This window comes from Canis aureus, chromosome 4 (genome assembly GCF_053574225.1).
Source record: "Canis aureus isolate CA01 chromosome 4, VMU_Caureus_v.1.0, whole genome shotgun sequence".
Lineage (NCBI taxonomy): Eukaryota > Metazoa > Chordata > Mammalia > Carnivora > Canidae > Canis > Canis aureus.
Window position 1 is genome coordinate 34380318 of NC_135614.1, and position 24545 is coordinate 34404862.

Consider the following 24545-nt stretch of genomic DNA (forward strand, 5'->3'; position numbering starts at 1 on the left):
TTTCCAAATATTGGTTTATCTATTTAAAATGGGAGGACATCCACAACCTTACAGCGTTATGAAGATTAAACAAGGATAGAATAGTAGGCATGATACCCATCAGGTAAATAAATGCTCAATAAAGTTTGCTTTTTCTTTCCCCTTCTCATCCAATTGTGGATTCCTTTTAAAAAGCATAAAACAAAAAATTAAAACTAAAACCAAGAAACTTTGATAGGTTTATTTATTTGAAAGAGAGAGGGAGAGAGAGGGAGAGAGAGAGAATGTGTGTTGGAGAGGGAGAGTGAGAATCTCAAGCAGATTCCCCGCTAAGCACAGAGCCCAACATGGGGCTTGATTCAGGACCCTGAGATCATGACCTAAACCAAAATCAAGAGTCGGGAGCCTAACTGACTGAGCTACTATCCAGGCGCCCCTGATTTACTAGTTTTTTAAAAAGGAATTTATATGTAGTTTTGAAGATTCTTTCAAATGTGAAATACTGACATTATAAATGTGCTATACTGCAAAAATCATTTTACAGAAATTAAATCAGAAAATCTCAGACATTTCTAAGCCACGTGCCAGATATTATTTTTAGTTCACCATTAAATTAAAGCTCTCAGACAATATTGAAGTGTTTCAGAGAAGATGATATCATTAGATTTTGTAGCCAGCATGTACTTTTCAAATTGTTATGACTGCATTCTTTAATCACTTAACAGACTACATATCAGGGAAAGTTCATCAGAGGTACTATAGCTACTAAAATGAGGCAGACTCACAATGTCAGTTTTATTTCATGTCATAGTTATATAAGCAAATGTAGGAGAAAGTTTCATGAATCAACTAATGAAGTGACAATATTCATAATATAAGCAGATATGGAAGCTTTACAGTTGAGCCATCAGATTAGTTTTGACTTAAGAGCACAGCCCAAGATGATGGATTTCATTTATTACAATTGTTTGTGTGTTTAGAAATCAATATATACTCTTGATAGGAAATAGTGCATTCAGGTTCTAATCTTTTTTTTTGTTGTTGTTGTTGTTCTGAATGGCAGCCCCCCAAACACTTTGTAGCAGTAGTGTGTCTTTCTTGTGGGCTTATCTTATGCCTCCAAGTTATTAATACTTAAGATATTCTTGGGAGATAATATACATTATTCTTATTTTAGACAGTAAAATAAAGGAATAAAGAAGTGAAAGAATAGAATTTTCTGTCCTTAGTCTACATGTGACAGGGAAATGTTAAAGCCTTCCTGACTCACAGACAAATTCACCAGAGGACAGAATTTTTAATGTTATGTTATTTAGTGATTTGCAAAATGACCCTTAAATCTAATATCATTACAATCACAGGCCCAAAAAGCAAAGTTATTTTTCAGTCTTGACTTAGTATTTATTCAATTAACTTGCACTAAGAGATTGTCAATTTACTTAAAAGTTTAGGAGCTTTCAAATTTGTGGTCCTGTGGCAGGCCCCAGAGTATTTAAGACTCATTTTATGCTCTTAACAGATTTACTTCCTAATGGGTCAAATAGACATGCCCACAATTATAAGACAGACTCAGCTATATTAATGTTACAAAGGGAATAGAGAAGGATGTGAAATCAGTTTTAACCGGAAAGGTTTGTGGGTGTAGGGATTTTCAACTTTGAAAGTCGAGCCTTGAGGGTGGTCTTTATAATAGCAGAGGCATAGAAAGTAGAAAATACAGAATAGATTTAGGGGAATGACGAACAATGCATCAGCTTGAATGTATAGTCAGCAAAGATAGTGTAGAGTCAAATAGAGAAATTTGATCTCTGTAGTGGATTCTGGGTTTTATTTTGTTGTTCCTGAGCCATTGATAGTTTTTAATCCGTAGAAGGATATGATCATATCTGTGCTATAAGAGTGTAACTGTTGACAGTTTGAATAAAAGTCAGATGGGAGTCTTTATAACATAGGAAGGAAGCCTTTGTAGAAATATTAAGAGAGATGATGAGGGTAAGAACTAGAGTTATGGAATGGAAATCATGAGTTTCAAATACATTTTTAAAGGTAAAATTGATAAGTGAAACATACTGAATTGAGGTGGTCTGGAGAAATAGAAATGGTAATTTATGAAGATGTTCTGTCTGTTGAATAAAAAATCCTTTGTTTCTTATTCAGACATCTTCTATTTTTTATGTCTTTTAAGTATATTTCACATAATATTGAACTGGATTTTGAGTAATTGTTTTTAGTTAAACTGTTAATTCTTGTTCTCATATTGAGGGGTGCCTGGCTGGCTCAGCTGGAAGAGCGTGCAGCTCTTGGTCTTAGGGTTGTGAGTTTGCGTACCACATTGAGTGTAGAGATTACCTAAATAAATAAATAAATTTTTAAAAAGACTTGTTTTCATATTGAATAAATGGGTGTTTTTAAGACGCAGTTTTGTAGTTAAAATTTTTTACATTGTAAAAATATGGGCATGTTTAGAATATTTAAATAATAAAGATGTAAAGGTAAAAAGAAGTCCTCCCTTCACCTGATTCTTACTTCTCTAATGATAACAACTATTAACAATTTGTTGTGTTTAAACATACATGTGCACCCACATCTTTATGTGATTTCTGTCACGCTGCCTTTATAAAAATGGGATCCAGTGTACAGTTTCTCAAAGTATCAAAACTTAGTGTGTTCATTTACCTGTCTCAAATGTATAGTCTTTCTGTATAATAACAAGAAGTTTCTGTAATAACAAGAAGGAAAAGCATGTAAACTTGAAATGATGCTGTGTAATTAATGTTTTAGTATTCTATCTTACTTAGAAATGATCTAGTAAGTTAATGATTATTCATTAGTTAATTCAATTTAATATTGGCCTAACATTTTAGGTTACCTTTAAAGTTCTTGAAAATTATCCCTAAAGCTGACACCATAAAACATAATTACTATTGAAATAAAACGTTTGTCAGGATGATCATTCAGTTTAAACACAGATTTACATTTTCATAATCTTAAACATTGTTTTATGAATAAGAATGGCTTATTTGATCACCAAACCTGTATGTATTTCATTAAATTTACTCTACTGGGATAAAAATATATGCTTACATTATATTTAACACTGACAAAAAAATCAGAAGACAGATTTGTTCCATTAAACTAGGTTTGTTTACCAGATACTTACCTTAATTATGTGGACTTGGTTCTTAAAACCTTTTTGACTTAGTTTCTGTAAGAATAATTTTTAAAAGTATAACACATTTTAAATATTAGAAGATCAATTTTCTTTTCTGGGAATTTTGGTAATATTCAATTTATAAATGCATATTTGTTTCTATAAGCTAATTGGAACAGAGCTACTTTAAGAGACTTTATAATCTAATTTATTAATACTCTTCAGGAGTAGAAAAAGTAATTGGTACTTGGGATGAGAAATAAAGACCTTTTTGAATTGTGGATATATAGCCACCCAGATACTGAGAGTTTATTGTTTCCAATTCTACAATTTTAGCTGTGGCTACAGAGTTAACACAGAAACATAAAACCTAACCTGTCCAGATACCAAAGAGCTATTCTTCTTTCTGGTCAGTGTGAGATTCTTAATTGATTTGAACTCAGAATAGGTAAACGGAAGAGATAAATGAACAAATGACTAATGGATCAAATTCTCCTTTTTCTCTCACTCAACACAGAATAGGTCTCTATAAACCATCAGGGATTATTAGTAAATGGCAGTCCATGAAATCGAACTCTCAGTCATTGTGACAAAGTGATTTTTTTTTTCTTGCATTACTGGAGAATTACTTCTTTATCCATCCTTGATATTTTATTAATTTAACCTAGATATGTACTTAGATATGTGGTTTAGTTTTTTAATTAAAATTTTACAAATTTTCCTTCTGTAGGTTGTTTTCCCTTTATTTTAGGGGTATTGCTATTATGTCTATCTGCTTTTTTTCTTCTATTTGTTTAGCTATTCTGTCAGGGAGACTAATTATCTTTCCATTCAATCTCTGTCCTACATCTTCTTTGTCTTTTTTTCTCCTCAGTACTCAGGTTATTTTAAGATTTTTCTCCTTGCCCATTAATTTTCAATCTTTGCTTCTTTCCTTCCTAATTGATTTCCTTAGCTCATCTCAACTTCCCTGTTTTGTTCTTTTTATATTTGAATTCTTGTTTATTAAATGTTTGTTCTTCCTAGGTTGTTCTCTGTTACAAAGAACTCACTGGGAATTTTATTTTCTTGTGTTGTTGTTTTCTTTCAGGCTGGGTTCTTCCTTCGTTCTGCTTACCATAGTCATTATTTGTTACTTTACTTCCTTCTACTCTCTTGTTTATATGGTTATGGGGCCATTTCTTTTTATCTTTTTAGTTAGAGACTCGAATAGCTGGAACAAGACTTTGTATTTGCCCTGGTATAACAAGGGTGAATTCCCATTGGTACCTTTTTCTCCTTGACTGTTACTTTTTCTCCTCCTTTTATTGTACCCCCTCAGTATGCCTTTTGAGCTGTTGTATGCTGTTCTCTTTTTTGTTTCTCTGAGGCTGAAGGGTATAAGGTGGTGTGTTGTGGGAGGGACTCTTCTGGTGCTCCAGGCTCTCCTGTCTCCTTAGATTTTGTTAAGTGTCTGCTAGCCTCACTCCATCCTGCTGAGTGTGTAGTACAATTTTAGGGACTTCAGACCCTTCCCTTAAGTCAGAATAGTGTCTTGGAAGTCAGTGGGTTCTGGTCCTACTGTGCCTCAGTTGAGATTTCAGAGATTCTGTGCTGAAGATGTTTTCCTGTACTTTTCTAAAGCATGCCAAATCATATATTTCTATTCAAACTGGAGGATGTTTATTACAACTTTGAAGTTTTATCAACTCACTTATTTTTCCCATTACTGCTTTTAGTCAGTGTCATCAGCCTAGGAGCCAGACCACATTGTACACAATCTTTTTCTGGCCGCTACTTTTTAAAGTTTAGAGGTATTTAGTTTAAACAATTTCTGTTTGACAGAGCTGGTGAGTTTTGGCTAAAAATTACACACACGCAGGAATATATATATATGTGTGTGTGTGTGTGTGTGTGTATATATATATATAAATAATTTTTTTCCCCTCTCCTTTTATTAGTTATTGGGGTTGGGAAATTCTAGAATTCTGCTTCACCCCTCTGCAAAGTCTAAATCAGAAGCCTCCAAACTTTGATTGTATGCTCCTATGGGCAGAACCACTTAGGATAAGCATGCCTGTTAGACATATTTTTATTCATTTAAAAGTTTTACGCATGTGCTGCTGCACCATCTTTACTTGAATGTATGAGTCCCTAAATATTTACTTTTGACTTAATAGCATGCATACTCTAGAAACTTTGAATTTTTAAAGTATAGGGATGGCTTAGAATCAGATTTTTTTAATCAAGAAACAAAACCAACAAATAACAGTGTTGTAAGATATATAATTTTAAAAGCCATCAGTGACCATAAGGCATATACTTTACTTTTATTCATATTTTGCATTTTTGTATGCTTAGAATTTTTATATAATCATTTTCTGTTAATGTTAGGATTGGGAGAGATTAGTGGACTAGTCAATTTTATCAAAACTATTATACTTTTCACCATGACACCTACTATAGTGTCTGTTTATATTACCAGTTGAAAGCTCTTTTGAGATGGATACAATGCAACTTAACATCAGAAGAATTTTTTTTGGTGCTATTGTGTTCTTTTCCTACATCCTACCACGATTTTAGTGATGAATTTTAAAAATGTATTGTTTTATAAGATCAAATGTGCTTAAAAAATAATAAAATCACATTTTCTTATTTTAAAGGAGATAATGTCCAAAGTGAAAAAAAAAAAAAATTTGGATTGAAAGTTGGAAGATAGGCGTTCTTTCTATAGAAGTGTTTCTTTTTTAAAAAATACAATAAAAATTGGCAGTCTAATTTTGTTAATTCTGGATTTTGCTATCATTATGCATAGCCCAGGTTTATAAAAATGTTCTTGGGCAGCCCCGGTTGCTCAGCAGTTTAGCGTCTGCCTTCAGCCCTGGGCGTGATCCTGGAGACCTGGGATCGAGTCCCACGTTGGGCTCCCTGCATGAAGCCTGCTTCTCCTGCCTGTGTCTCTGTCTCTCTCTCTCTGTGTGTCTCTCATGAAAAAATAAATAAAATCTTAAAAAAAAATGTTCTTTACTTTCTCCTAATGACAATTTATTAATTTAATTAATGCATTCAATATTTATTAAGAGTTTGGTAGGAATCATAAGTAGGTTTTGAGCTTTGCTGCATTTAATTGTCTACAAATATATATTCTTATTATGTTATAACCCATGTAATTATGCTTATTTAAGAACAATTTATCTCCTTTTTTGTCTCCTCAGATTCTGTCAAATTTTAAGAACAAATGCATCTTATAGCTCATGGAAGAAAAAACACAAATCAAGACATTTTTGGGTTCCAAGTTGCCAAAGTATGGAACAAAATCTGTGAGAAGTACACTGCAGCCAATGTCAAATGGGACACCTGTTGATTTATTGGGAACTTCTAAGAGTAACAATGTCAAAAGTTACATCAAAAATAATGGCTCTGATTGCCCATCATCCCATTCATTTAATTGGAGAACGGCAACTAAATACCAGCTTAGTGCACAAAGTGTTGAAGAGCGGAACAGTATTCAAACTTCACGCGATAAAGTAATTGATCCTGAAAAACATGCACCTACTCAAGGAATGTTTGATAAAAATGGGATAAAGGGAGGCTTGAAAAGTATTTCTTTACTCTCATCAAAGTTAGCAAAGCCATCCACTATGTTTGTGTCATCTACAGAGGAGTTAAACCAAAAGTCTTTGACTGGACCACCTAGTTTGGGTAAATTCACCAAAGGCACATTATTAGGAAGGACTTCATATTCTTCAGTCAGTGCTCCAAAATCACAGTTGAATGGATTATATGGAAACCGTTCAGCTAGTAGCATACAAAGGCCTAGAGCAAATTCCTGTGCCACCAGAAGCAGTTCTGGAGAAGGCTTAGTACAATCCCTAGACAATATTAAATCTCTTACTTGTGAAAAAATGGTAAGGTCACAGAGTTTTTCACATTCCATTCAGAATTCATTCCTTCCACCTTCATCTATAACCAGATCACATTCCTTCAATAGAGCTGCAGATCTTACAAAGCCTTATCAGAACCAACAGCTGCCCATTAGAGTACCTCTGAGGTCAAGTATGCTAGCAAGAAATTCCCGGCAGTCAGAGGTACTCAATGGGAATGACCACTTAGGGTATGGATTTAATAGGCCTTATGCTGCTGGTGGAAAGAAGTTGGCTTTACCAAATGGCCCTGGTGTAACTTCCACTTTGGGTTATAGGATGGTTCATCCCTCTCTACTGAAATCTAACCGACCTCCATTTTCTGGCACTATCACAGTTGATGGTAATAAAAATTCACCTGCTGATTCATGTGTAGAAGAAGATGCTGAACTTATGGCTAAGGACAGAACTACTAATAAGGACCAAGAACTAATTGAAAATGATAGTTACAGAACAGAAAATGACCAGACCATGAAGCATGATGCTAAAATTAGATACTTGAGTGATGATGTGGATGATATTTCCTTGTCGTCTTTGTCATCTTCTGATAAGAATGATTTAAGTGAAGATTTTAGTGATGATTTTATAGATATAGAAGACTCCAACAGAACTAGAATAACTCCAGAGGAAATTTGTCTCAAAGAAGAAAAGCATGAAATTGTACCACCAAAGGATATGTTTGATTCCCCCAAGGAAAATGAAAAAAGTAAAACTGATGAGTGGATAGATATAAGTGTCTCTGGTAAATATTAATATCCTTAAGTTTGTTTGCTTTCTCCTAGATAATATAACTGAACTTAAATTTAGAATTACCTTTTGATTAATTCCAAGATACTGTTAATTTTGTGGAGGGATGGATCTAGATAAAATTGGGGCAGGGCAACTTTTATTTTCCTGTGGCTTTGGCTCTGGGTCTTATTTTTCACTATTTAAAACAATGTCAGTAAAAATACTCTTCCCCTAATGTTCTTATTTGACTGTCATGCTTCAGAATTATTTTTTTTCCCCCCACTTCCTCGACAGTGGCATGCCAGTTTAGACCATCTATTCCCTTATGGTAATGGATGCTATTTGTTTAGAGTAAGGCTGTGCCAAAGGGTAAATGAACTGGTAATAATATAGGTTATGTCCAATCTAATGAATGTTTTTATCCTAGGAAATATACTTTTTTTTTTTTAAAGGAGGACTTGGTTTCTTGTTTAACAAACTTTATAGTTATACTTTCAGAGGAACTTTATATTTTTAACTGAGGAAAGTGAGATTAGTACCTGTTTAAACATTTTCCCTTATATTTGGTTATCCTGGCACTAAAAGTCTGGAGAAATATCTAGGTGCCTGTATGGCCTGAAAAAAAGAACAAACTGAAGGGATTGGGTGTAGGCCTGTGATCTGGTGAAGGGTCTAGGCCATGCTTAAAGATATACATAAACCCTTGACTGTCTGAAGGTCTTCTAGTTAGAAGTGAATACCAGAACAAGTGTTTCCCTTATAAGGAGGTAACTGCAAGGTTAAATGCTATATACAGGGTAAGGAGTTCATGGCCAGTGTGTAAAAGTAAGTATCTTAGGAAGTATTAAAAGAATATGAGGCTTTATTTATAATTCTAGAAATGTTCCAGAAGTGAAAGATAGCTCAATGAATTTTCTTTATGTGTATTGGAAAATATTTCAGTAGGTTATTTAAGATTGATTTTTTTTCTTGATTTTTTTTTATTGTTTGGGATTTAGAAAATACTGTAGTTACTAATATTTTTTGCCAGTTTTTTTGATTTAATAAATTATTAGAATTTATCTCTTCAGAACCTGAGAAATACATTTTTGTGAATTAATAACTTTTTTTTCTTTCTCTTTTTAAAAAATCAATTGAAGACAGGAGTGAATGTACAAAACATACTTCTGGGAATAACTTGATTTCACCAGATACAGATTACAGAGCTGGTTCTTCATTTGAGCTCTCTCCATCTGATAGCTCTGATGGAACATACATGTGGGATGAAGAGGGTTTGGAGCCCATTGGAAATGTCCATCCAGTTGGGAGCTATGAATCCTCGGAAATGAACAGCATTGTATGTATGGATTTACATGTCCTTTTGCAACATTTTGTTTACCTTCCTATGGAAAGGCTTGTGATACTGATTGGACTTTTTTAAGTTTATAAATTAGCTCTCCTAGTTTAAGAAAGGAAATTCATATCTGTTAAGAGCCTATAAAACGTCTGACCTTAGTACCTAATAAAGCATATATTTGTGTCATATGACAGTTGAGTTAAATATACTCTCATACATATTAATATACATACGTATATGTATATAGATATACTGTATTCAGGTTAAGGTAAGCTAGTGGTTCTCAAATTTGGGGAGGAAGGCAATGTCTGGAGCTAATTTTGGTTGTCATATTGAGGAGTGCTACTGAAAAGTAGTGGGAAGATGCCAGGGATGCTGCTTAATGCCCGACAGTGGTACCCACAGCAAAGGATTATTCAGCCCGTGTCAGTAGTGCCACTTTGAGAAATCCTGGGTTAGGCTATGCTGAGGTAACAGTTAAGTGCCAACTCAGTGGCTTAACACAATAAAAGCTTGTTTTTCCTCTTCCCAAGTCTATTCTAAGTCTGAAAACTCTAGGGCAACTTTCTTCAGTGTTCTAAGTTGCTTTCATCTTCACCATCTCCAAGAAAAGGTGGCTTCACCATCTCTTTTGGAGGCCCCGTCCTGTCGCTATTGTAGAGGGAGAATGCAGCCAGGTCTCGCGTGTGCAGTTACTCGCCTTGGCATGCAGATGCCACATGGTACTTTAACTCACAACCATTGACCCTAGCAACTTTAAGTACTAACTGGGCAGGAAGTGTAATTTTCCTGTGTGCCTGGAAGGCAAATTTTAAGAGATACTGCAAGTAATGTGGCTAATACGCTGTATAAGTAGAGAATCGTTGGTGTGTTTGAAGTGACTCATTGTAATTACTCAGTGTATAAAATATGATTTTGCAGTAGTTGTATGGAAAGATTGGTAGTCTTCATAGATATATTAAATTTCAAGTGGATTTCAGGCATTGTAATTTTCTATACTCTCATAAACCTGTGACTTGAAAAGAATAAGCATCGTTACTAGAGGATTGTTTAATTCCACAAACATAGAGGGGACACATATTTAATTTAGAGAGGGTATCTCTATTTCATTAGATAAAACAAGTTTAGAAAAGATTACAGTTTAGGGCTTTATAAGCTTTCTCACTAGGACTTGTTAAAGCCAAGTATGATCGACGTGGGAATGAACATTGTGTCCAGCAGATGGCAGCAATAATCCACGCAGTACCTGACATTGTTTCTCCTATATCTTAATGATGCCTCTAAAAGAGTTCAGGACGCACCTGGGTTGACTATTGGTCTTGAAGACCTTAGATCTTCTGATTTAAGAGGAAAACAGTCTGAGAAAGGATGGAGGATTGGTGGCAAATGTTGAAAGTAGTGTTAGGATCTCCTACTGTGATAGTGGATTTACCATTTTCTGAAAATCTATTATTTTTTTGCTTTTTATATTTTGAGTGTATTTTGTTAGGTAGGTACTTGTTTAGAGTTGTTTTCTTGGTGAAATTGAACTTACAGTCATAATTTAGTGGTCTCTATTCCTCATTATGCTTTTTGTCTTAAGGCCTTTTCAGATACTAGTATATTTTATCAGTTTTATTTATGTATATTCCATCCTTTTGCTATGAACCTTTTTGATACATAGCAAAAAGGTTGTAATTTTTTTAAATTACAGTTTCTTCTTTTCTTTTAACCAATGAGTTTAGTCCTTTTATGTTTGCATATATTGATATATTTGGACTTCATTCTGCCATCTTAACTATTTTTATTTAATTGTCTACCTTTTTCTGTTTCTTTATTTCTCCTTTCTTTGCCTAGAGTAGTTTAAATACATATTTAAAACTTAATCCCAAAAGAACTTTAACATATTCTCATTTTTCTTGGTCTCCCCAACCCTCTCACCAAAGCCTGTGTCTCCTCTCCCCACACCCCTCCCATCCCACCTAGTTCTCCAATCACCATCATGGTTGTTCTCTACAGTGGTGCTCCTTCCAGCCCAGGTCAAGATAAGGAGCTTTCATTAGAATGTGAGTCCACTGTGTCACTTATTAATACGGTTTAATTCAACCCACTATTTAGTTTAGTTGATTCTGTTTTCATGGTAAAACTTTCTTTTTGAAGAAAGTAATGTGTTGATATTCATTGTAGTGCAAGCTCCTTATCTTGTTATGGACTCTTAACAGTTTGTAGACTGATTACTTTGCATATCACTTATCTAGAATCTAGGTGATTTTTTGTTGTTGTTGTTTAAATATGCATAGTGTCTTGTTGTGTATTTACTTTAAATTAAATGCACAAATATTTTTCATACAGCACAGAGAATTTTGAATATTTGTATATAATTGTTTTAAGTCATCCACATTGTGATAGAGAATATTTCTATCACCCCAGAATGTTTCTTGCGCTTTTCTGTCATTTTCTCAACCCCTCCCCGCAGAGATGCAACCTGTTTTGATTTTTATCACTATAGATTAGTTTTACCTATATATACTTATAAAAGTAGAATTATAAACACGTCTATTTTATATGTCTTCTTTGACCCAATATTTGATACTTTTTGTAGTTTGCTTATGGTTTTGTTATATAATATTCCTTTGTGTGTAGATAATACAACTTACTTTATCCCGATATTGCTAGACATTCAGGTTGTTTCCAGTTTTTGGCAACTGCTACTGTTGGGAAGATTTTGTTACATACTTTTAGATGAACATTTATGCATTTGTGTTGGTAAAATATTCAGGAGAGGTACCACTGGATTAAGTATTTATGTATATAGCTTTAGATGCTATTAGTTTTCCAAAGTGGCTGTACAGTCCTACTGTAGTAAATGAGCGTTCTAGAAATTTCCACTTTCTTTTGGAGCTCTCTCTCTCTCTCTCTCTCTCTCTTTTTCTATTCTGGTGGGGGTATAGTATTGCACTGAGATTTTTGTCTTGTATTTTGTGATAACTGCTTATTGAGTACCTTCACATATGTTTATTTGCCCTTAGGATATACTCTTTTGTGACGTCTTATATTGGACTGTATGCATTTTTTCTTTTTCAGTTTGTAAAAACTTCATATATTTGGAACATAAATTTTTTTACACACACATATACATGCACATTTATATACATGTGTATACATTCCATATATATGGGTTATTTTTTTAAAACTCTTAATAGTGTCTTTTGAATAGAAGTTAACAATTTCAATATAGTGTAGTTTACATTTTTTCCTTTATTGTTAGCACTGTTTGGAACCGCAAAAGCTTCATTTACCCTGAAGTCTTAAAGATATATTCCAATGTTTTCTTCTAAAAGCTTTGTTTGTTTTTTTAATCTTTTGCACTTAGATATATGAGACATCTAAAAGTTACTTTTGTCCATAGTGTGAGATAGAGGTCAAGATTAATTTTTTTTTCTTTTTTTGAAAAGTTATTTCCCTACTCTGCTGCAGGGTTATCTTTGTCATAAATCAGTGACTATATCAATATATTTCTTGACTCTTTTAGTTCATTGGTTTCTTCCTTTATCCTTGTATTATGCTACACTTTTTATTTCTGTAGCTTTAAATATTGACATCTGGTAATGTCTTACTCTTTGTTCTTTTCCAAGGTTTCCCTAGCTCACTTTTTGCAATCTCTTTAATTATTAGAATGAGCATATCAATTTCTACACAGAACCTGCAGGGATTTTGAGTGGGATTGCATTAACTTTGTAGGTCAGTTTGGGGAGAATTGACACATTTACTACAGTATATCTTCCAATTCGTGAATATGGTGTGTTCTTCCATTTATTTAGGACTTCAGAAATATTTCTTGCTCATGTTTTGACTTTTCTATAAAAATTTATACATATTTGCTTTATTTTTAGGTTTTTGATTTCATTGCTATAAATGGTACCACTTAAAATTTTTTTTAAAGATTTTATTTTATTTATTCATGAGAGACAGAGAGAGAGAGAGAGAGAGAGAGGCAGAGACACAGGCAGAGGGAGAAGCAGGCTCCATGCAGGGAGCTCAATGTGGGACTTGATCCCGGGACTCCAGGATCATGCCCTGAGTCAAAGGCAGGCGCCAAACCGCTGAGCCACCAGGGATCCCCCACTTTTAAAATTTTAGTAAGTTTTTGTTGTATGTACAAATGTATTTGAGTTTTGTATTTTGAGCTGTTGTTCCAATGATCTTGGTGAATTTACTTACTACTTTTAATAATTTGCCGTGGATGCTTTTGGAATTTCTACCTCTACGATAAAGTCATACCATTTGCAAAGTCTCCATGTCCCCATCCTCCATTTTATTCAACTTGTTAGGACTTCCATCATAATGTTGAAGTGGTGATAGAATTTCAGCAAGGTTTTAATAGTTCACCATTAAAATTTCTGTGTGTGTGTGTGTGTATATATGGGGGCGGGGTGATTATAGATAATCTTTCATCAGATTAAGCAAGTTCCCTTCTACTTCATTTGCTGAATTTTTCTTTTTATGTGAGTAGATGTTAATTTTTCTCCACATCTATTAAAATCATCAAAAATTTTTTTCCTGTTATATGTTATATATTTTGTTAGTGTGGTAGATTATTTTCTTGATTTTCAAATGTTAAACCACCTTCTATTCCTTGAATAAATTCATTTGGTTATGATGTGTTATTCTTTTAAATGTTGTTGGGCTTGATATCCTAATAGTTTATTCAGATTTTTCGCATTTATGTTCATGAGCAAGATGGCTCTATTTTTCTTCTCCTCTCCTCCCCTCCCCTCCTCTCCCCTCCCCTCCCCTCTCCTCCCCTCTCCTCTCTTCACACTTGGTATTAGGGTTGTGCTGACTTCATAAATGAGTTGAGAAGTATTCTGTTTTTTTTTGCCCTTCCAAGGAATTTATGTACAGTTGATATTACTTCTTTCTTAAATGTCTACAAATTCACCAAATGAAAACTTTTGAACTTAGAGTTTCCTTTGTGAGATGTTTTTAATAACAAATATGTTTTAAGTAGATCTGCCCATTCTTTTTGTGTTGCTTTTTGAGAATTTGCCCATTTCATCTAAGATGTCATTTGTTGGTTAAAGTTATTCAGGAGTGCCTGGGTGTCTCAGTCAGTTAAGTGTCTGACTCTTGATTTCAGCTTAGGTTATGATCTCAGGGTCATGAGATAGAGCCTGGTGTTGGGCTCTGCACTGAATGTGGAGTCTGCTTAAGATTCTCTCTCACCCTCTGCCTCCCCCCCCCCCAACTCACACATGCATTCTCTCTCTGTCAAAAAAAAAAAAAAAAGGATATTCAGGATTTTATCTTATCTTTTAATATCTTTATGGTATTGTAGTGATATCTGCTTTTTCATTCCTGATATTGATAACTGGCATTTCCTCTCTTTTTGTTCATTTCAGAATCCAAATTGAGCTTTCCTAATTTCTTTCTATTGTTTTTTTTTTTCTTTCTGTTTTATTGATTTTGGCTCATATCTTCATTTCCTTCCTTCTACTTTTTTTTTAAGTTTTATTTATTTAGTTTTGTTTTTTCCCCCCCCAGAATTCTTGACATGGAAATTACAGTATTGATTTTTCAGCCTTTGTTTTTTTATTATTATTGTATACATTGATTTTTCAAAAAGAGAAGACTTTATTATATGGTAAATAATGCATTGAATAGCACCCTAGTACTAAATTTAGCAGTGAGTTTTTTCTAATGTGCCTTGCTTTAAAGCCATGTTAGGTAGGTAGGCATGTTGACTGACTGGCTTTCTTCCTTTTCTTTTCTTTCTTTCTTTTTTTTTTAAAGATTTTATTTATTTATTCATGAGAGACAGAGGGAGAGGCAGAGACACAGGCAGAGGGAGAAGCAGGCTCCCTGCAGGGAGCCCAATGGAGGACTCAATCCCAGGACCCTGGGGTCACACCCTGAGCCAAAGGCAGTGGCTCAACCACTAAGCTACCCAGGAGGCCAATAATACTGCTTTGTAGGTGTTTTTACAACTTATATAAATGATACATAATGTTCTGCAACTTCTTTCTTTAGTTTTATGTTTTTGTGGTACAAGTGTATTATAAGTAAATTTATTCATTCATTTTTACTGCTGTATAATATGCTGTGCAATATCACTTAAATGACAGTTTTTTCTCTTTCCCTGCTAACGGACATTCAAGTTATTCCTCACTGATAGTAATAATAATAATAATAATAATAATAATAATATTGAGATAGTGCAGCAATGAACATTCTTACTCATATTGTATGTAGTGTATAAACCTAAAAATAACATTACTGGATCAGAGGATATTTGGATCTTCAACTTTACTAGATGCTGCTGAATATCTTCCAAAAATGATTTTACCATCTTTCTTAGAAGAAAGATTTCTGGGGGGGAGGGGCAAGATGGCGGAAGACTAGGGTCTCCAAATCACCTGTCTCCACCAAATTACCTAGAAAACCTTCAAATTATCCTGAAAATCTATGAATTCGGCCTGAGAATTAAAGAGAGAACACCTGGAATGCTACAGTGAGAAGAGTTCGCGCTTCTATCAAGGTAGGAAGACGGGAAAAAAGAAATAAAGACACAAAGGCCTCCAAGGGGGAGGGGCCCCGCGAGGAGCCGGGCTGAGGCCGGGGCCGAGTGTCCCCAGGACAGGAGAGCCCCGTCCCGGAGGAGCAGGAGCTGCACCGACCTTCCTGGGCGGAAAGGGGCTCGCGGGGAGGTGGAGCAGGACCCAGGAGGGCGGGGATGCCCTCGGGTTCCCTGGGACAGTAACAGAGCAACTGCGCGCCCAGGAGAGTGCGCCGAGCTCCCTAAGGGCTGCAGCGCACGGCGGGACCCGGAGCAGCTCGGAGGGGCTCGGGCAGAGGAAGAGGCTCCGTGCGGAGGGGGCTGCGCGGTTCCAGGAGCAGCTCGCGGGGGGGGGGGGGCTCGGGCGGCGGCTCCGCGGAGGGGGCTGCGGGGCGGGAGCGCGAATCCAACAGCGCAGGCCCCGGAGCACAGGGCGCCGGACACAGCCCAGGATCCGGCCTCCCCCGGGACAGGCAGAGGCCGGGAGGGCCCAGGACAGCGAGGACGCTCCTGCCCCGAGCTGAGCAGATCAGCGGCCCCGCCCGGAGCCTCCAGGCCCTGCAGACCGAGAGCTCCGGAGTTCCTGCCGGAGATGAATCCAGGGCTGCAGAGCTGGCCCCGCCACTAGGGCTGTTGCTCCTGGGGCCTCACGGGGTAAACAACCCCCACTGAGCCCGGCACCAGGCAGGGGCATAGCAGCTCCCCCAAGTGCTAACACCTGAAAATCAGCACAACAGGCCCCTCCCCCAGAACACCAGCTAGACAGACAAGTTCCAGGGGAAGTCAAGGGACTTAAAGTATACAGAATCAGAAGATACTGCCCCGTGGTTTTGTTTTGTGTTCTTTTTTTTTTTTTTTTGCTTTTTGATTTGTTTCCTTCCCCCACCCCCCTTTTTTCTCCTTTCTTTTTCTTTCTCTATTTCTTCTTTTTTTTTCATTTTTTTCTTCCTTTTTTTTCTCTTTCTCTTTTCTTTCCTTCTTTCTCTCCTCTCTTTTTCTCCTTTTCCCAATACAACTTGCTTTTGGCCACTCTGCACTGAGCAAAATGACTAGAAGGAAAACCTCACCTCAAAAGAAAGAATCAGAAACAGTCCTCTCTCCCACAGAGTTACAAAATCTGGATTACAATTCAATGTCAGAAAGCCAATTCAGAAGCACTATTATACAGCTACTGGTGGCTCTAGAAAAAAGCATAAAGGACTCAAGAGACGTCATGACTGCAGAATTTAGAGCTAATCAGGCAGAAATTAAAAATCAATTGAATGAGATGCAATCCAAACTAGAAGTCCTAACGACGAGGGTTAACGAGGTGGAAGAACGAGTGAGTGACATAGAAGACAAGTTGATAGCAAAGAGGGAAACTGAGGAAAAAAGAGACAAACAAAAGACCATGAAGATAGATTAAGGGAAATAAACGACAGCCTGAGGAAGAAAAACCTACGTTTAATTGGTGTTCCCGAGGGCGCCGAAAGGGCCAGAGGGCCAGAATATGTATTTGAACAAATTCTAGCTGAAAACTTTCCTAATCTGGGAAGGGAAACAGGCATTCAGATCCAGGAAATAGATCCCCCCCTAAAATCAATAAAAACCGTTCAACACCTCGACATTTAATAGTGAAGCTTGCAAATTCCAAAGATAAAGAGAAGATCCTTAAAGCAGCAAGAGACAAGAAATCCCTGACTTTTATGGGGAGGAATATTAGGGTAACAGCAGACCTCTCCACAGAGACCTGGCAGGCCAGAAAGGGCTGGCAGGATATATTCAGGGTCCTAAATGAGAAGAACATGCAACCAAGAATCCTTTATCCAGCAAGGCTCTCATTCAAAATGGAAGGAGAGATAAAGAGCTTCCAAGACAGGCAGCAACTAAAAGAATATGTGACCTCCAAACCAGCCCTGCAAGAAATTTTAAGGGGGACTCTTAAAATTCCCCTTTAAGAAGAAGTTCAGTGGAACATTCCACAAAAACAAGGACTGAATAGATATCATGATGACACTAAACTCATATCTCTCAATAGTAACTCTGAATGTGAACGGGCTTAATGACCCCATCAAAAGGCGCAAGGTTTCAGACTGGATAAAAAAACAAGACCCATCCATTTGCTGTCTACAAGAGACTCATTTTAGACAGAAGGACACCTACAGCCTGAAAATAAAAGGTTGGAGAACCATTTACCATTTGAATGGTCCTCAAAAGAAAGCAGGGGTAGCCATCCTTATATCAGATAAACTAAAATTTACCCCGAAGACTGTAGTGAGAGATGAAGAGGGACACTATATCATACTTAAAGGATCTATTCAACAAGAGGACTTAACAATCCTCAATATATATGCCCCGAATGTGGGAGCTGCCAAATATATAAATCAATTATTAACCAAAGTGAAGAAATACTTAGATAATAATACACTTATACTTGGTGACTTCAATCTAGCTCTTTCTACCCTCGATAGGTCTTCTAAGCACAACATCTCCAAAGAAACGAGAGCTTTAAATAATACACTGGACCAGATGGATTTCACAGATATCTACAGAACTTTACATCCAAACTCAACTGAATACACATTCTTCTCAAGTGCACATGGAACTTTCTCCAGAATAGACCACATACTGGGTCACAAATCGGGTCTGAACCGATACCAAAAGATTGGGATCGTCCCCTGCATATTCTCAGACCATAATGCCTTGAAATTAGAACTAAATCACAACAAGAAGTTTGGAAGGACCTCAAACACGTGGAGGTTAAGGACCATCCTGCTAAAAGATGAAAGGGTCAACCAGGAAATTAAGGAAGAATTAAAAAGATTCATGGAAACTAATGAAAATGAAAATACAACTGTTCAAAATCTTTGGGATGCAGCAAAAGCAGTCCTAAGGGGGAAATACATCGCAATACAAGCGTCCATTCAAAAACTGGAAAGAACTCAAATACAAAAGCTAACCTTACACATAAAGGAGCTAGAGAAAAAACAGCAAATAGATCCTACACCCAAGAGAAGAAGGGAGTTAATAAAGATTCGAGCAGAACTCAACGAAATCGAGACCAGAAGAACTGTGGAACAGATCAACAGAACCAGGAGTTGGTTCTTTGAAAGAATTAATAAGATAGATAAACCATTAGCCAGCCTTATTAAAAAGAAGAGAGAGAAAACTCAAATTAATAAAATCATGAATGAGAAAGGAGAGATCACTACCAACACCAAGGAAGTACAAACGATTTTAAAAACATATTATGAACAGCTATACGCCAATAAATTAGGCAATCTAGAAGAAATGGACGTATTCCTGGAAAGCCACAAACTACCAAAACTGGAACAGGAAGAAATAGAAAACCTGAACAGGCCAATAATCAGGGAGGAAATTGAAGCAGTCATCAAAAACCTCCCAAGACACAAGAGTCCAGGGCCAGATGGCTTCCCAGGGGAATTTTATCAAACATTTAAAGAAGAAACCATACCTATACTCCTAAAGCTGTTTGGAAAGATAGAAAGAGATGGAGTACTTCCAAATTCGTTCTATGAGGCCAGCATCACCCTAATTCCAAAACCAGACAAAGACCCCACCAAAAAGGAGAATTACAGACCAATATCCCTGATGAACATGGATGCAAAAATTCTCAACAAGATACTGGCCAATAGGATCCAACAGTACATTAAGAAAATTATTCACCATGACCAAGTAGGATTTATCCCTGGGACACAAGGCTGGTTCAACACCCGTAAAACAATCAATGTGATTCATCATATCAGCAAGAGAAAAACCAAGAACCATATGATCCTCTCATTGGATGCAGAGAAAGCATTTGACAAAATACAGCATCCATTTCTGATCAAAACTCTTCAGAGTGTAGGGATAGAGGGAACATTCCTCGACATCTTAAAAGCCATCTATGAAAAGCCCACAGCAAATATCATTCTCAATGGGGAAGCACTGGGAGCCTTTCCCCTAAGATCAGGAACAAGACAGGGATGTCCACTCTCACCACTGCTATTCAACGTAGTACTGGAAGTCCTAGCTTCAGCAATCAGACAACAAAAAGACATTAAAGGCATTCAAATTGGCAAAGAAGAAGTCAAACTCTCCCTCTTCGCCGATGACATGATACTCTACATAGAAAACCCAAAAGTCTCCACCCCAAGATTCCTAGAACTCATACAGCAATTCGGTAGCGTGGCAGGATACAAAATCAATGCCCAGAAATCAGTGGCATTTCTATACACTAACAATGAGACTGAAGAAAGAGAAATTAAGGAGTCAATCCCATTTACAATTGCACCCAAAAGCATAAGATACCTAGGAATAAACCTAACCAAGGATGTAAAAGATCTATACCCTCAAAACTATAGAACACTTCTGAAAGAAATTGAGGAAGACACAAAGAGATGGAAAAATATTCCATGCTCATGGATTGGCAGAATTAATATTGTGAAAATGTCAATGTTACCCAGGGCAATATACACGTTTAATGCAATCCCTATCAAAATACCATGGACTTTCTTCAGAGAGTTAGAACAAATTATTTTAAGATTTGTGTGGAATCAGAAAAGACCCCGAATAGCCAGGGGAATTTTTAAAAAAAAAACCATATCTGGGGGCATCACAATGCCAGATTTCAGGTTGTACTACAAAGCTGTGGTCATCAAGACAGTGTGGTACTGGCACAAAAACAGACACATAGATCAGTGGAACAGAATAGAGAACCCAGAAGTGGACCCTGAACTTTATGGTCAACTAATATTCGATAAAGGAGGAAAGACTATCCATTGGAAGAAAGACAGTCTCTTCAATAAATGGTGCTGGGAAAATTGGACATCCACATGCAGAAGAATGAAACTAGACCACTCTCTTTCACCATACACAAAGATAAACTCAAAATGGATGAAAGATCTAAATGTGAGACAAGATTCCATCAAAATCCTAGAGAAGAACACAAGCAACACCCTTTTTGAACTCGGCCACAGTAACTTTTTGCAAGATACATCCACGAAGGCAAAAGAAACAAAAGCAAAAATGAACTATTGGGACTTCATCAAGATAAGAAGCTTTTGCACAGCAAAGGATACAGTCAACAAAACTCAAAGACAACCTACAGAATGGGAGAAGATATTTGCAAATGACATATCGGATAAAGGGCTAGTTTCCAAGATCTATAAAGAACTTCTTAAACTCAACAGCAAAGAAACAAACAATCCAATCATGAAATGGGCAAAAGACATGAACAGAAATCTCACAGAGGAAGACATAGACATGGCCAACATGCACATGAGAAAATGCTCTGCATCACTTGCCATCAGGGAAATACAAATCAAAACCACAATGAGATACCACCTCACACCAGTGAGAATGGGGAACATTAACAAGGCAGGAAACAACAAATGTTGGAGGGGATGCGGAGAAAAGGGAACCCTCTTACACTGTTGGTGGGAATGTGAACTGGTGCAGCCACTCTGGAAAACTGTGTGGAGGTTCCTCAAAGAGTTAAAAATAGACCTGCCCTACGACCCAGCAATTGCACTGTTGGGGATTTACCCCAAAGATACAGATGCAGTGAAACGCCGGGACACCTGCACCCCGATGTTTATAGCAGCAATGGCCACAATAGCCAAACTGTGGAAGGAGCCTCGGTGTCCAACGAAAGATGAATGGATAAAGAAGATGTGGTCTATGTATACAATGGAATATTACTCAGCTATTAGAAATGACAAATACCCACCATTTGCTTCAACGTGGATGGAACTGGAGGGTATTATGCTGAGTGAAGTAAGTCAGTCGGAGAAGGACAAACAGTGTATGTTCTCATTCGTTTGGGGAATATAAATAATAGTGAAAGGGAATATAAGGGAAGGGAGAAGAAATGTGTGGGAAATATCAGAAAGGGAGACAGAACGTAAAGACTGCTAACTCTGGGAAACGAACTAGGGGTGGTAGAAGGGGAGGAGGGCGGGGGGTGGTAGTGAATGGATGACGGGCACTGGGTGTTATTCTGTATGTTAGTAAATTGAACACCAATAAAAAATAAATTAAAAAAGAAAGGAAGAAAGATTTCTATTATTCTTCATATTCACCCCACTTGCTATTATCTGACTAAAATTTTAGCCAGTCTGGTGAGTGTGAAATTGTATATCATGTAATTTGCATTTACATAATTATTATTTTTATCTTTTTTCCATATGTTTCTTGGCTGTTTGATTTCCTTTGGTGTGAATTACTTTTTTAGTTTGCTGATTTTCTGTTGTGTTGTTTTGCCTTTTTTCATACCGATAAGGAAAGTTTCTTATGTGGTCTGACTTAATTCTTATTAAATGTGTCACAAATAATCTCTTAGCCAGTGGCTTTTAACTTTGTTTTTTATACCTTTTACTATGTCTAGTGTTAAATTTTGATATAATTAAATTCAACAATTTTTTTCTTTATAGTTTTTACTGTGTGCATGTGTGTGTGTGTGTGTGTGTGTGTGTGTTTAAGACATCTTTTCCTATCCTAGGACCATATAGGTATTTTGCATATTGATAGGCAATATAGCACAGTGATTAAGAGCCAGGATTCTCTTGTTCCAGGGCTCTGGAACAAGCTAAATTAAAAATCCCATTCTGTCATGTTCTAGCTATATATCTTTGGATTCTCTATGTTTATTCCTTTTTTTGAAAAGATGGAGGTTATAATAGCACCTACTTCTTGGGCTAGTATTAGGAAGTACATGCCTGAGTAGTGCAACAGCCATGTGATTGTGGTGTTGAGTATTTGAGCATCATATCTATCTCATGGGGTTGCTGTAAACATGAAATAAGGTCATATGTATACCGTAGTTAATGCCAGAATTATAGCAAGAGCTCAGTACATGTTAGCTATTTATTATTTTATTATCTTCTAGTTTTAATTGTTCTAAATTTAAGACTTATTTGAAGTTGGCATAGGCATAATAATTTAACCTTATTAATATTTCTTCATAATGTACATGGGGTACCGTGAAGAAAAAAGTTGGCAGAGCAGGCCTGATACTGCCTATCCTCAGAAACGCTGGCTCTTTCCTCCTAAAGGGTTCCCCTACAGTGATGTAAACCTTTCCTTAAGAGAGAAAAGTGGCTCACTGTGCCTGAAGTGTTTATACAAATACATAGTTTATGTTGAGCCCTTGCTTTCCTTTAGAGATTTTGGAGTTGTGGTACGTGCTGGGCAGAGGGTGCCCACATGACTAGCCCCCAGTTTAAATCACTACATTTCTTAGGAACATTCATAAGGGGCAACACTTTTCATGTGTTGTCACAGCTTGTGGACATTGAGAAACTAAGCACATCCTGTGTGACTGCAACGGGAGAGGGCTTTTAGACAACTTACATGTGATTCTCTCCAACTTTGCCCCATATTTGCTTATTTTGTTTTATGTCCTTTTTCTAGAACAAATCTTAGATGTGACTGTATATCGTGTCCTGTGAGTCCTTATGAATCATATAATGGGGGATGGTCTTGAGGACTCTGACAGCTACTGATACAAAGTTATCTTTGTTCACTGAATGACAGTATCTTTTTATTCATCATCTTTTATATTTTTTTATTGGAGTGTAATTAGCATACAGCTTTATAGTAGTTTCAGGTGTAAAATATGATGATTTAACAATTCTGTACATTACTCTGTGCTCATCAAGGTAAGTGTACTCTTAATTCCTTTTATCACCCATACCCTTGCTCACTTCCTCTCTGGCAACCACCAGTTTGTTCTCTGTATTTAGAGTCCGCTTTTTGTTTGTTTGTCTCTTTTTTCTTTCTTTTTTTCTTTGTTTTGTTTCTTAAATTCCACATATGAGTGAAACTGTATGGTATTTGTCTTTCTCTGACTGGCTTATTGCAGTTTGCACTATACCCAGTCCTATCCATGTTGTTGCAAATGGCAAGATTTCATTCTTTTTTATAGCTAATATACAACACATCTTAATCTGTTCATATATGGATGGACATTTGGGTTGCTTCCATATCTTAGCTATTATAAATAATGCTGCAATAAACATAGGGTACATGTATCTTTTTGATTTAGTGCTTTCCTTTTCTTTTGGTAAATACCTAGTAGTGGAATTGCCAGATCATATGGTAATTCAATTTTTAATTTTTTTAAAAGATTTTGTTTATTTATTCATGAGAGACGAGAGAGAGAGGCAGATATATAGGCAGAGGGAGAAGCAGGCTCCCTGCTTGGAGCCTGATATTGGACTTGATACCAGGACCCCGGGATCATGACCTGAGCCGAAGGCAGACGCTCAACCACTGAGCCCCCCAGGCATCCCTAATTTTTAATTTTTTGAGGAAACTCCGTACTGTTTATACACACACACAGACACAGTTTTATATTTTTTATGATAGTCTTTTGGAGAAGCTATGGACCAATCACTAACCCTTGTTTCAGATTTGGATGAATTTCAGAGGAGTTGAATGAATTAATATTAGTAGGTTGGGAACTAGTTTACTAATTATTATATAGTCAGTCTGGTATTCTTGGTTTTCAGCCTTACATCCACTCAGGATAACTAGCATTTCTTTTAACTCAATAAGCTTAAATGATATTTAACTTTTTTTTTGTTGAAAATTAAATAGAGCAATTATTTCCTTAGAATTATCAGAATCATATTGTATGTGCATGATTTTAGGCAAAAACTTTTTTGGATCCCCTTTGTTGCAATGCCATGGCCAATATGCAAGCTCTTATTGAAGAGGGGTTTGTACACTGTCATGATGACTGATTTCCTAACACTGAAATAATTAGGAACTGATATGTTTTTGAGAGAGAGAGAGACAGTGAAAGAGTGAGCGTGCATGCAGTCGTGCCTGTGTGAGGTGGTGGTGGGCAGAGGGAGAGGGAGAGAGAGACAATCTTAAGCAGGCTCCATTCCCAGCATGGAGCCCAGCAGGGGCTTGATCTCACCACCT

The 24545-nt window shown here is 36.6% G+C and overlaps 1 protein-coding gene across 10 annotated transcripts in view; it reads left to right on the forward strand.

Moving 5' to 3' along the window:
* The window catches only part of CCSER2 (coiled-coil serine rich protein 2), a 186032-nt gene that overhangs the window by 34539 nt on the left and 126948 nt on the right, over positions 1-24545 (forward strand). For all 10 annotated transcript variants that reach the window (XR_013377974.1, XR_013377973.1, XM_077895234.1 and 7 more), the window contains 2 exons: positions 6325-7774; positions 8901-9097. Coding sequence is in view for 8 of the 10 variants with exons in the window: in XM_077895234.1 (XP_077751360.1) it covers positions 6364-7774; positions 8901-9097 (1608 nt within the window). In the remaining 2 variants the exon portion in view is untranslated. The remainder of the gene's footprint in view (positions 1-6324; positions 7775-8900; positions 9098-24545) is intronic.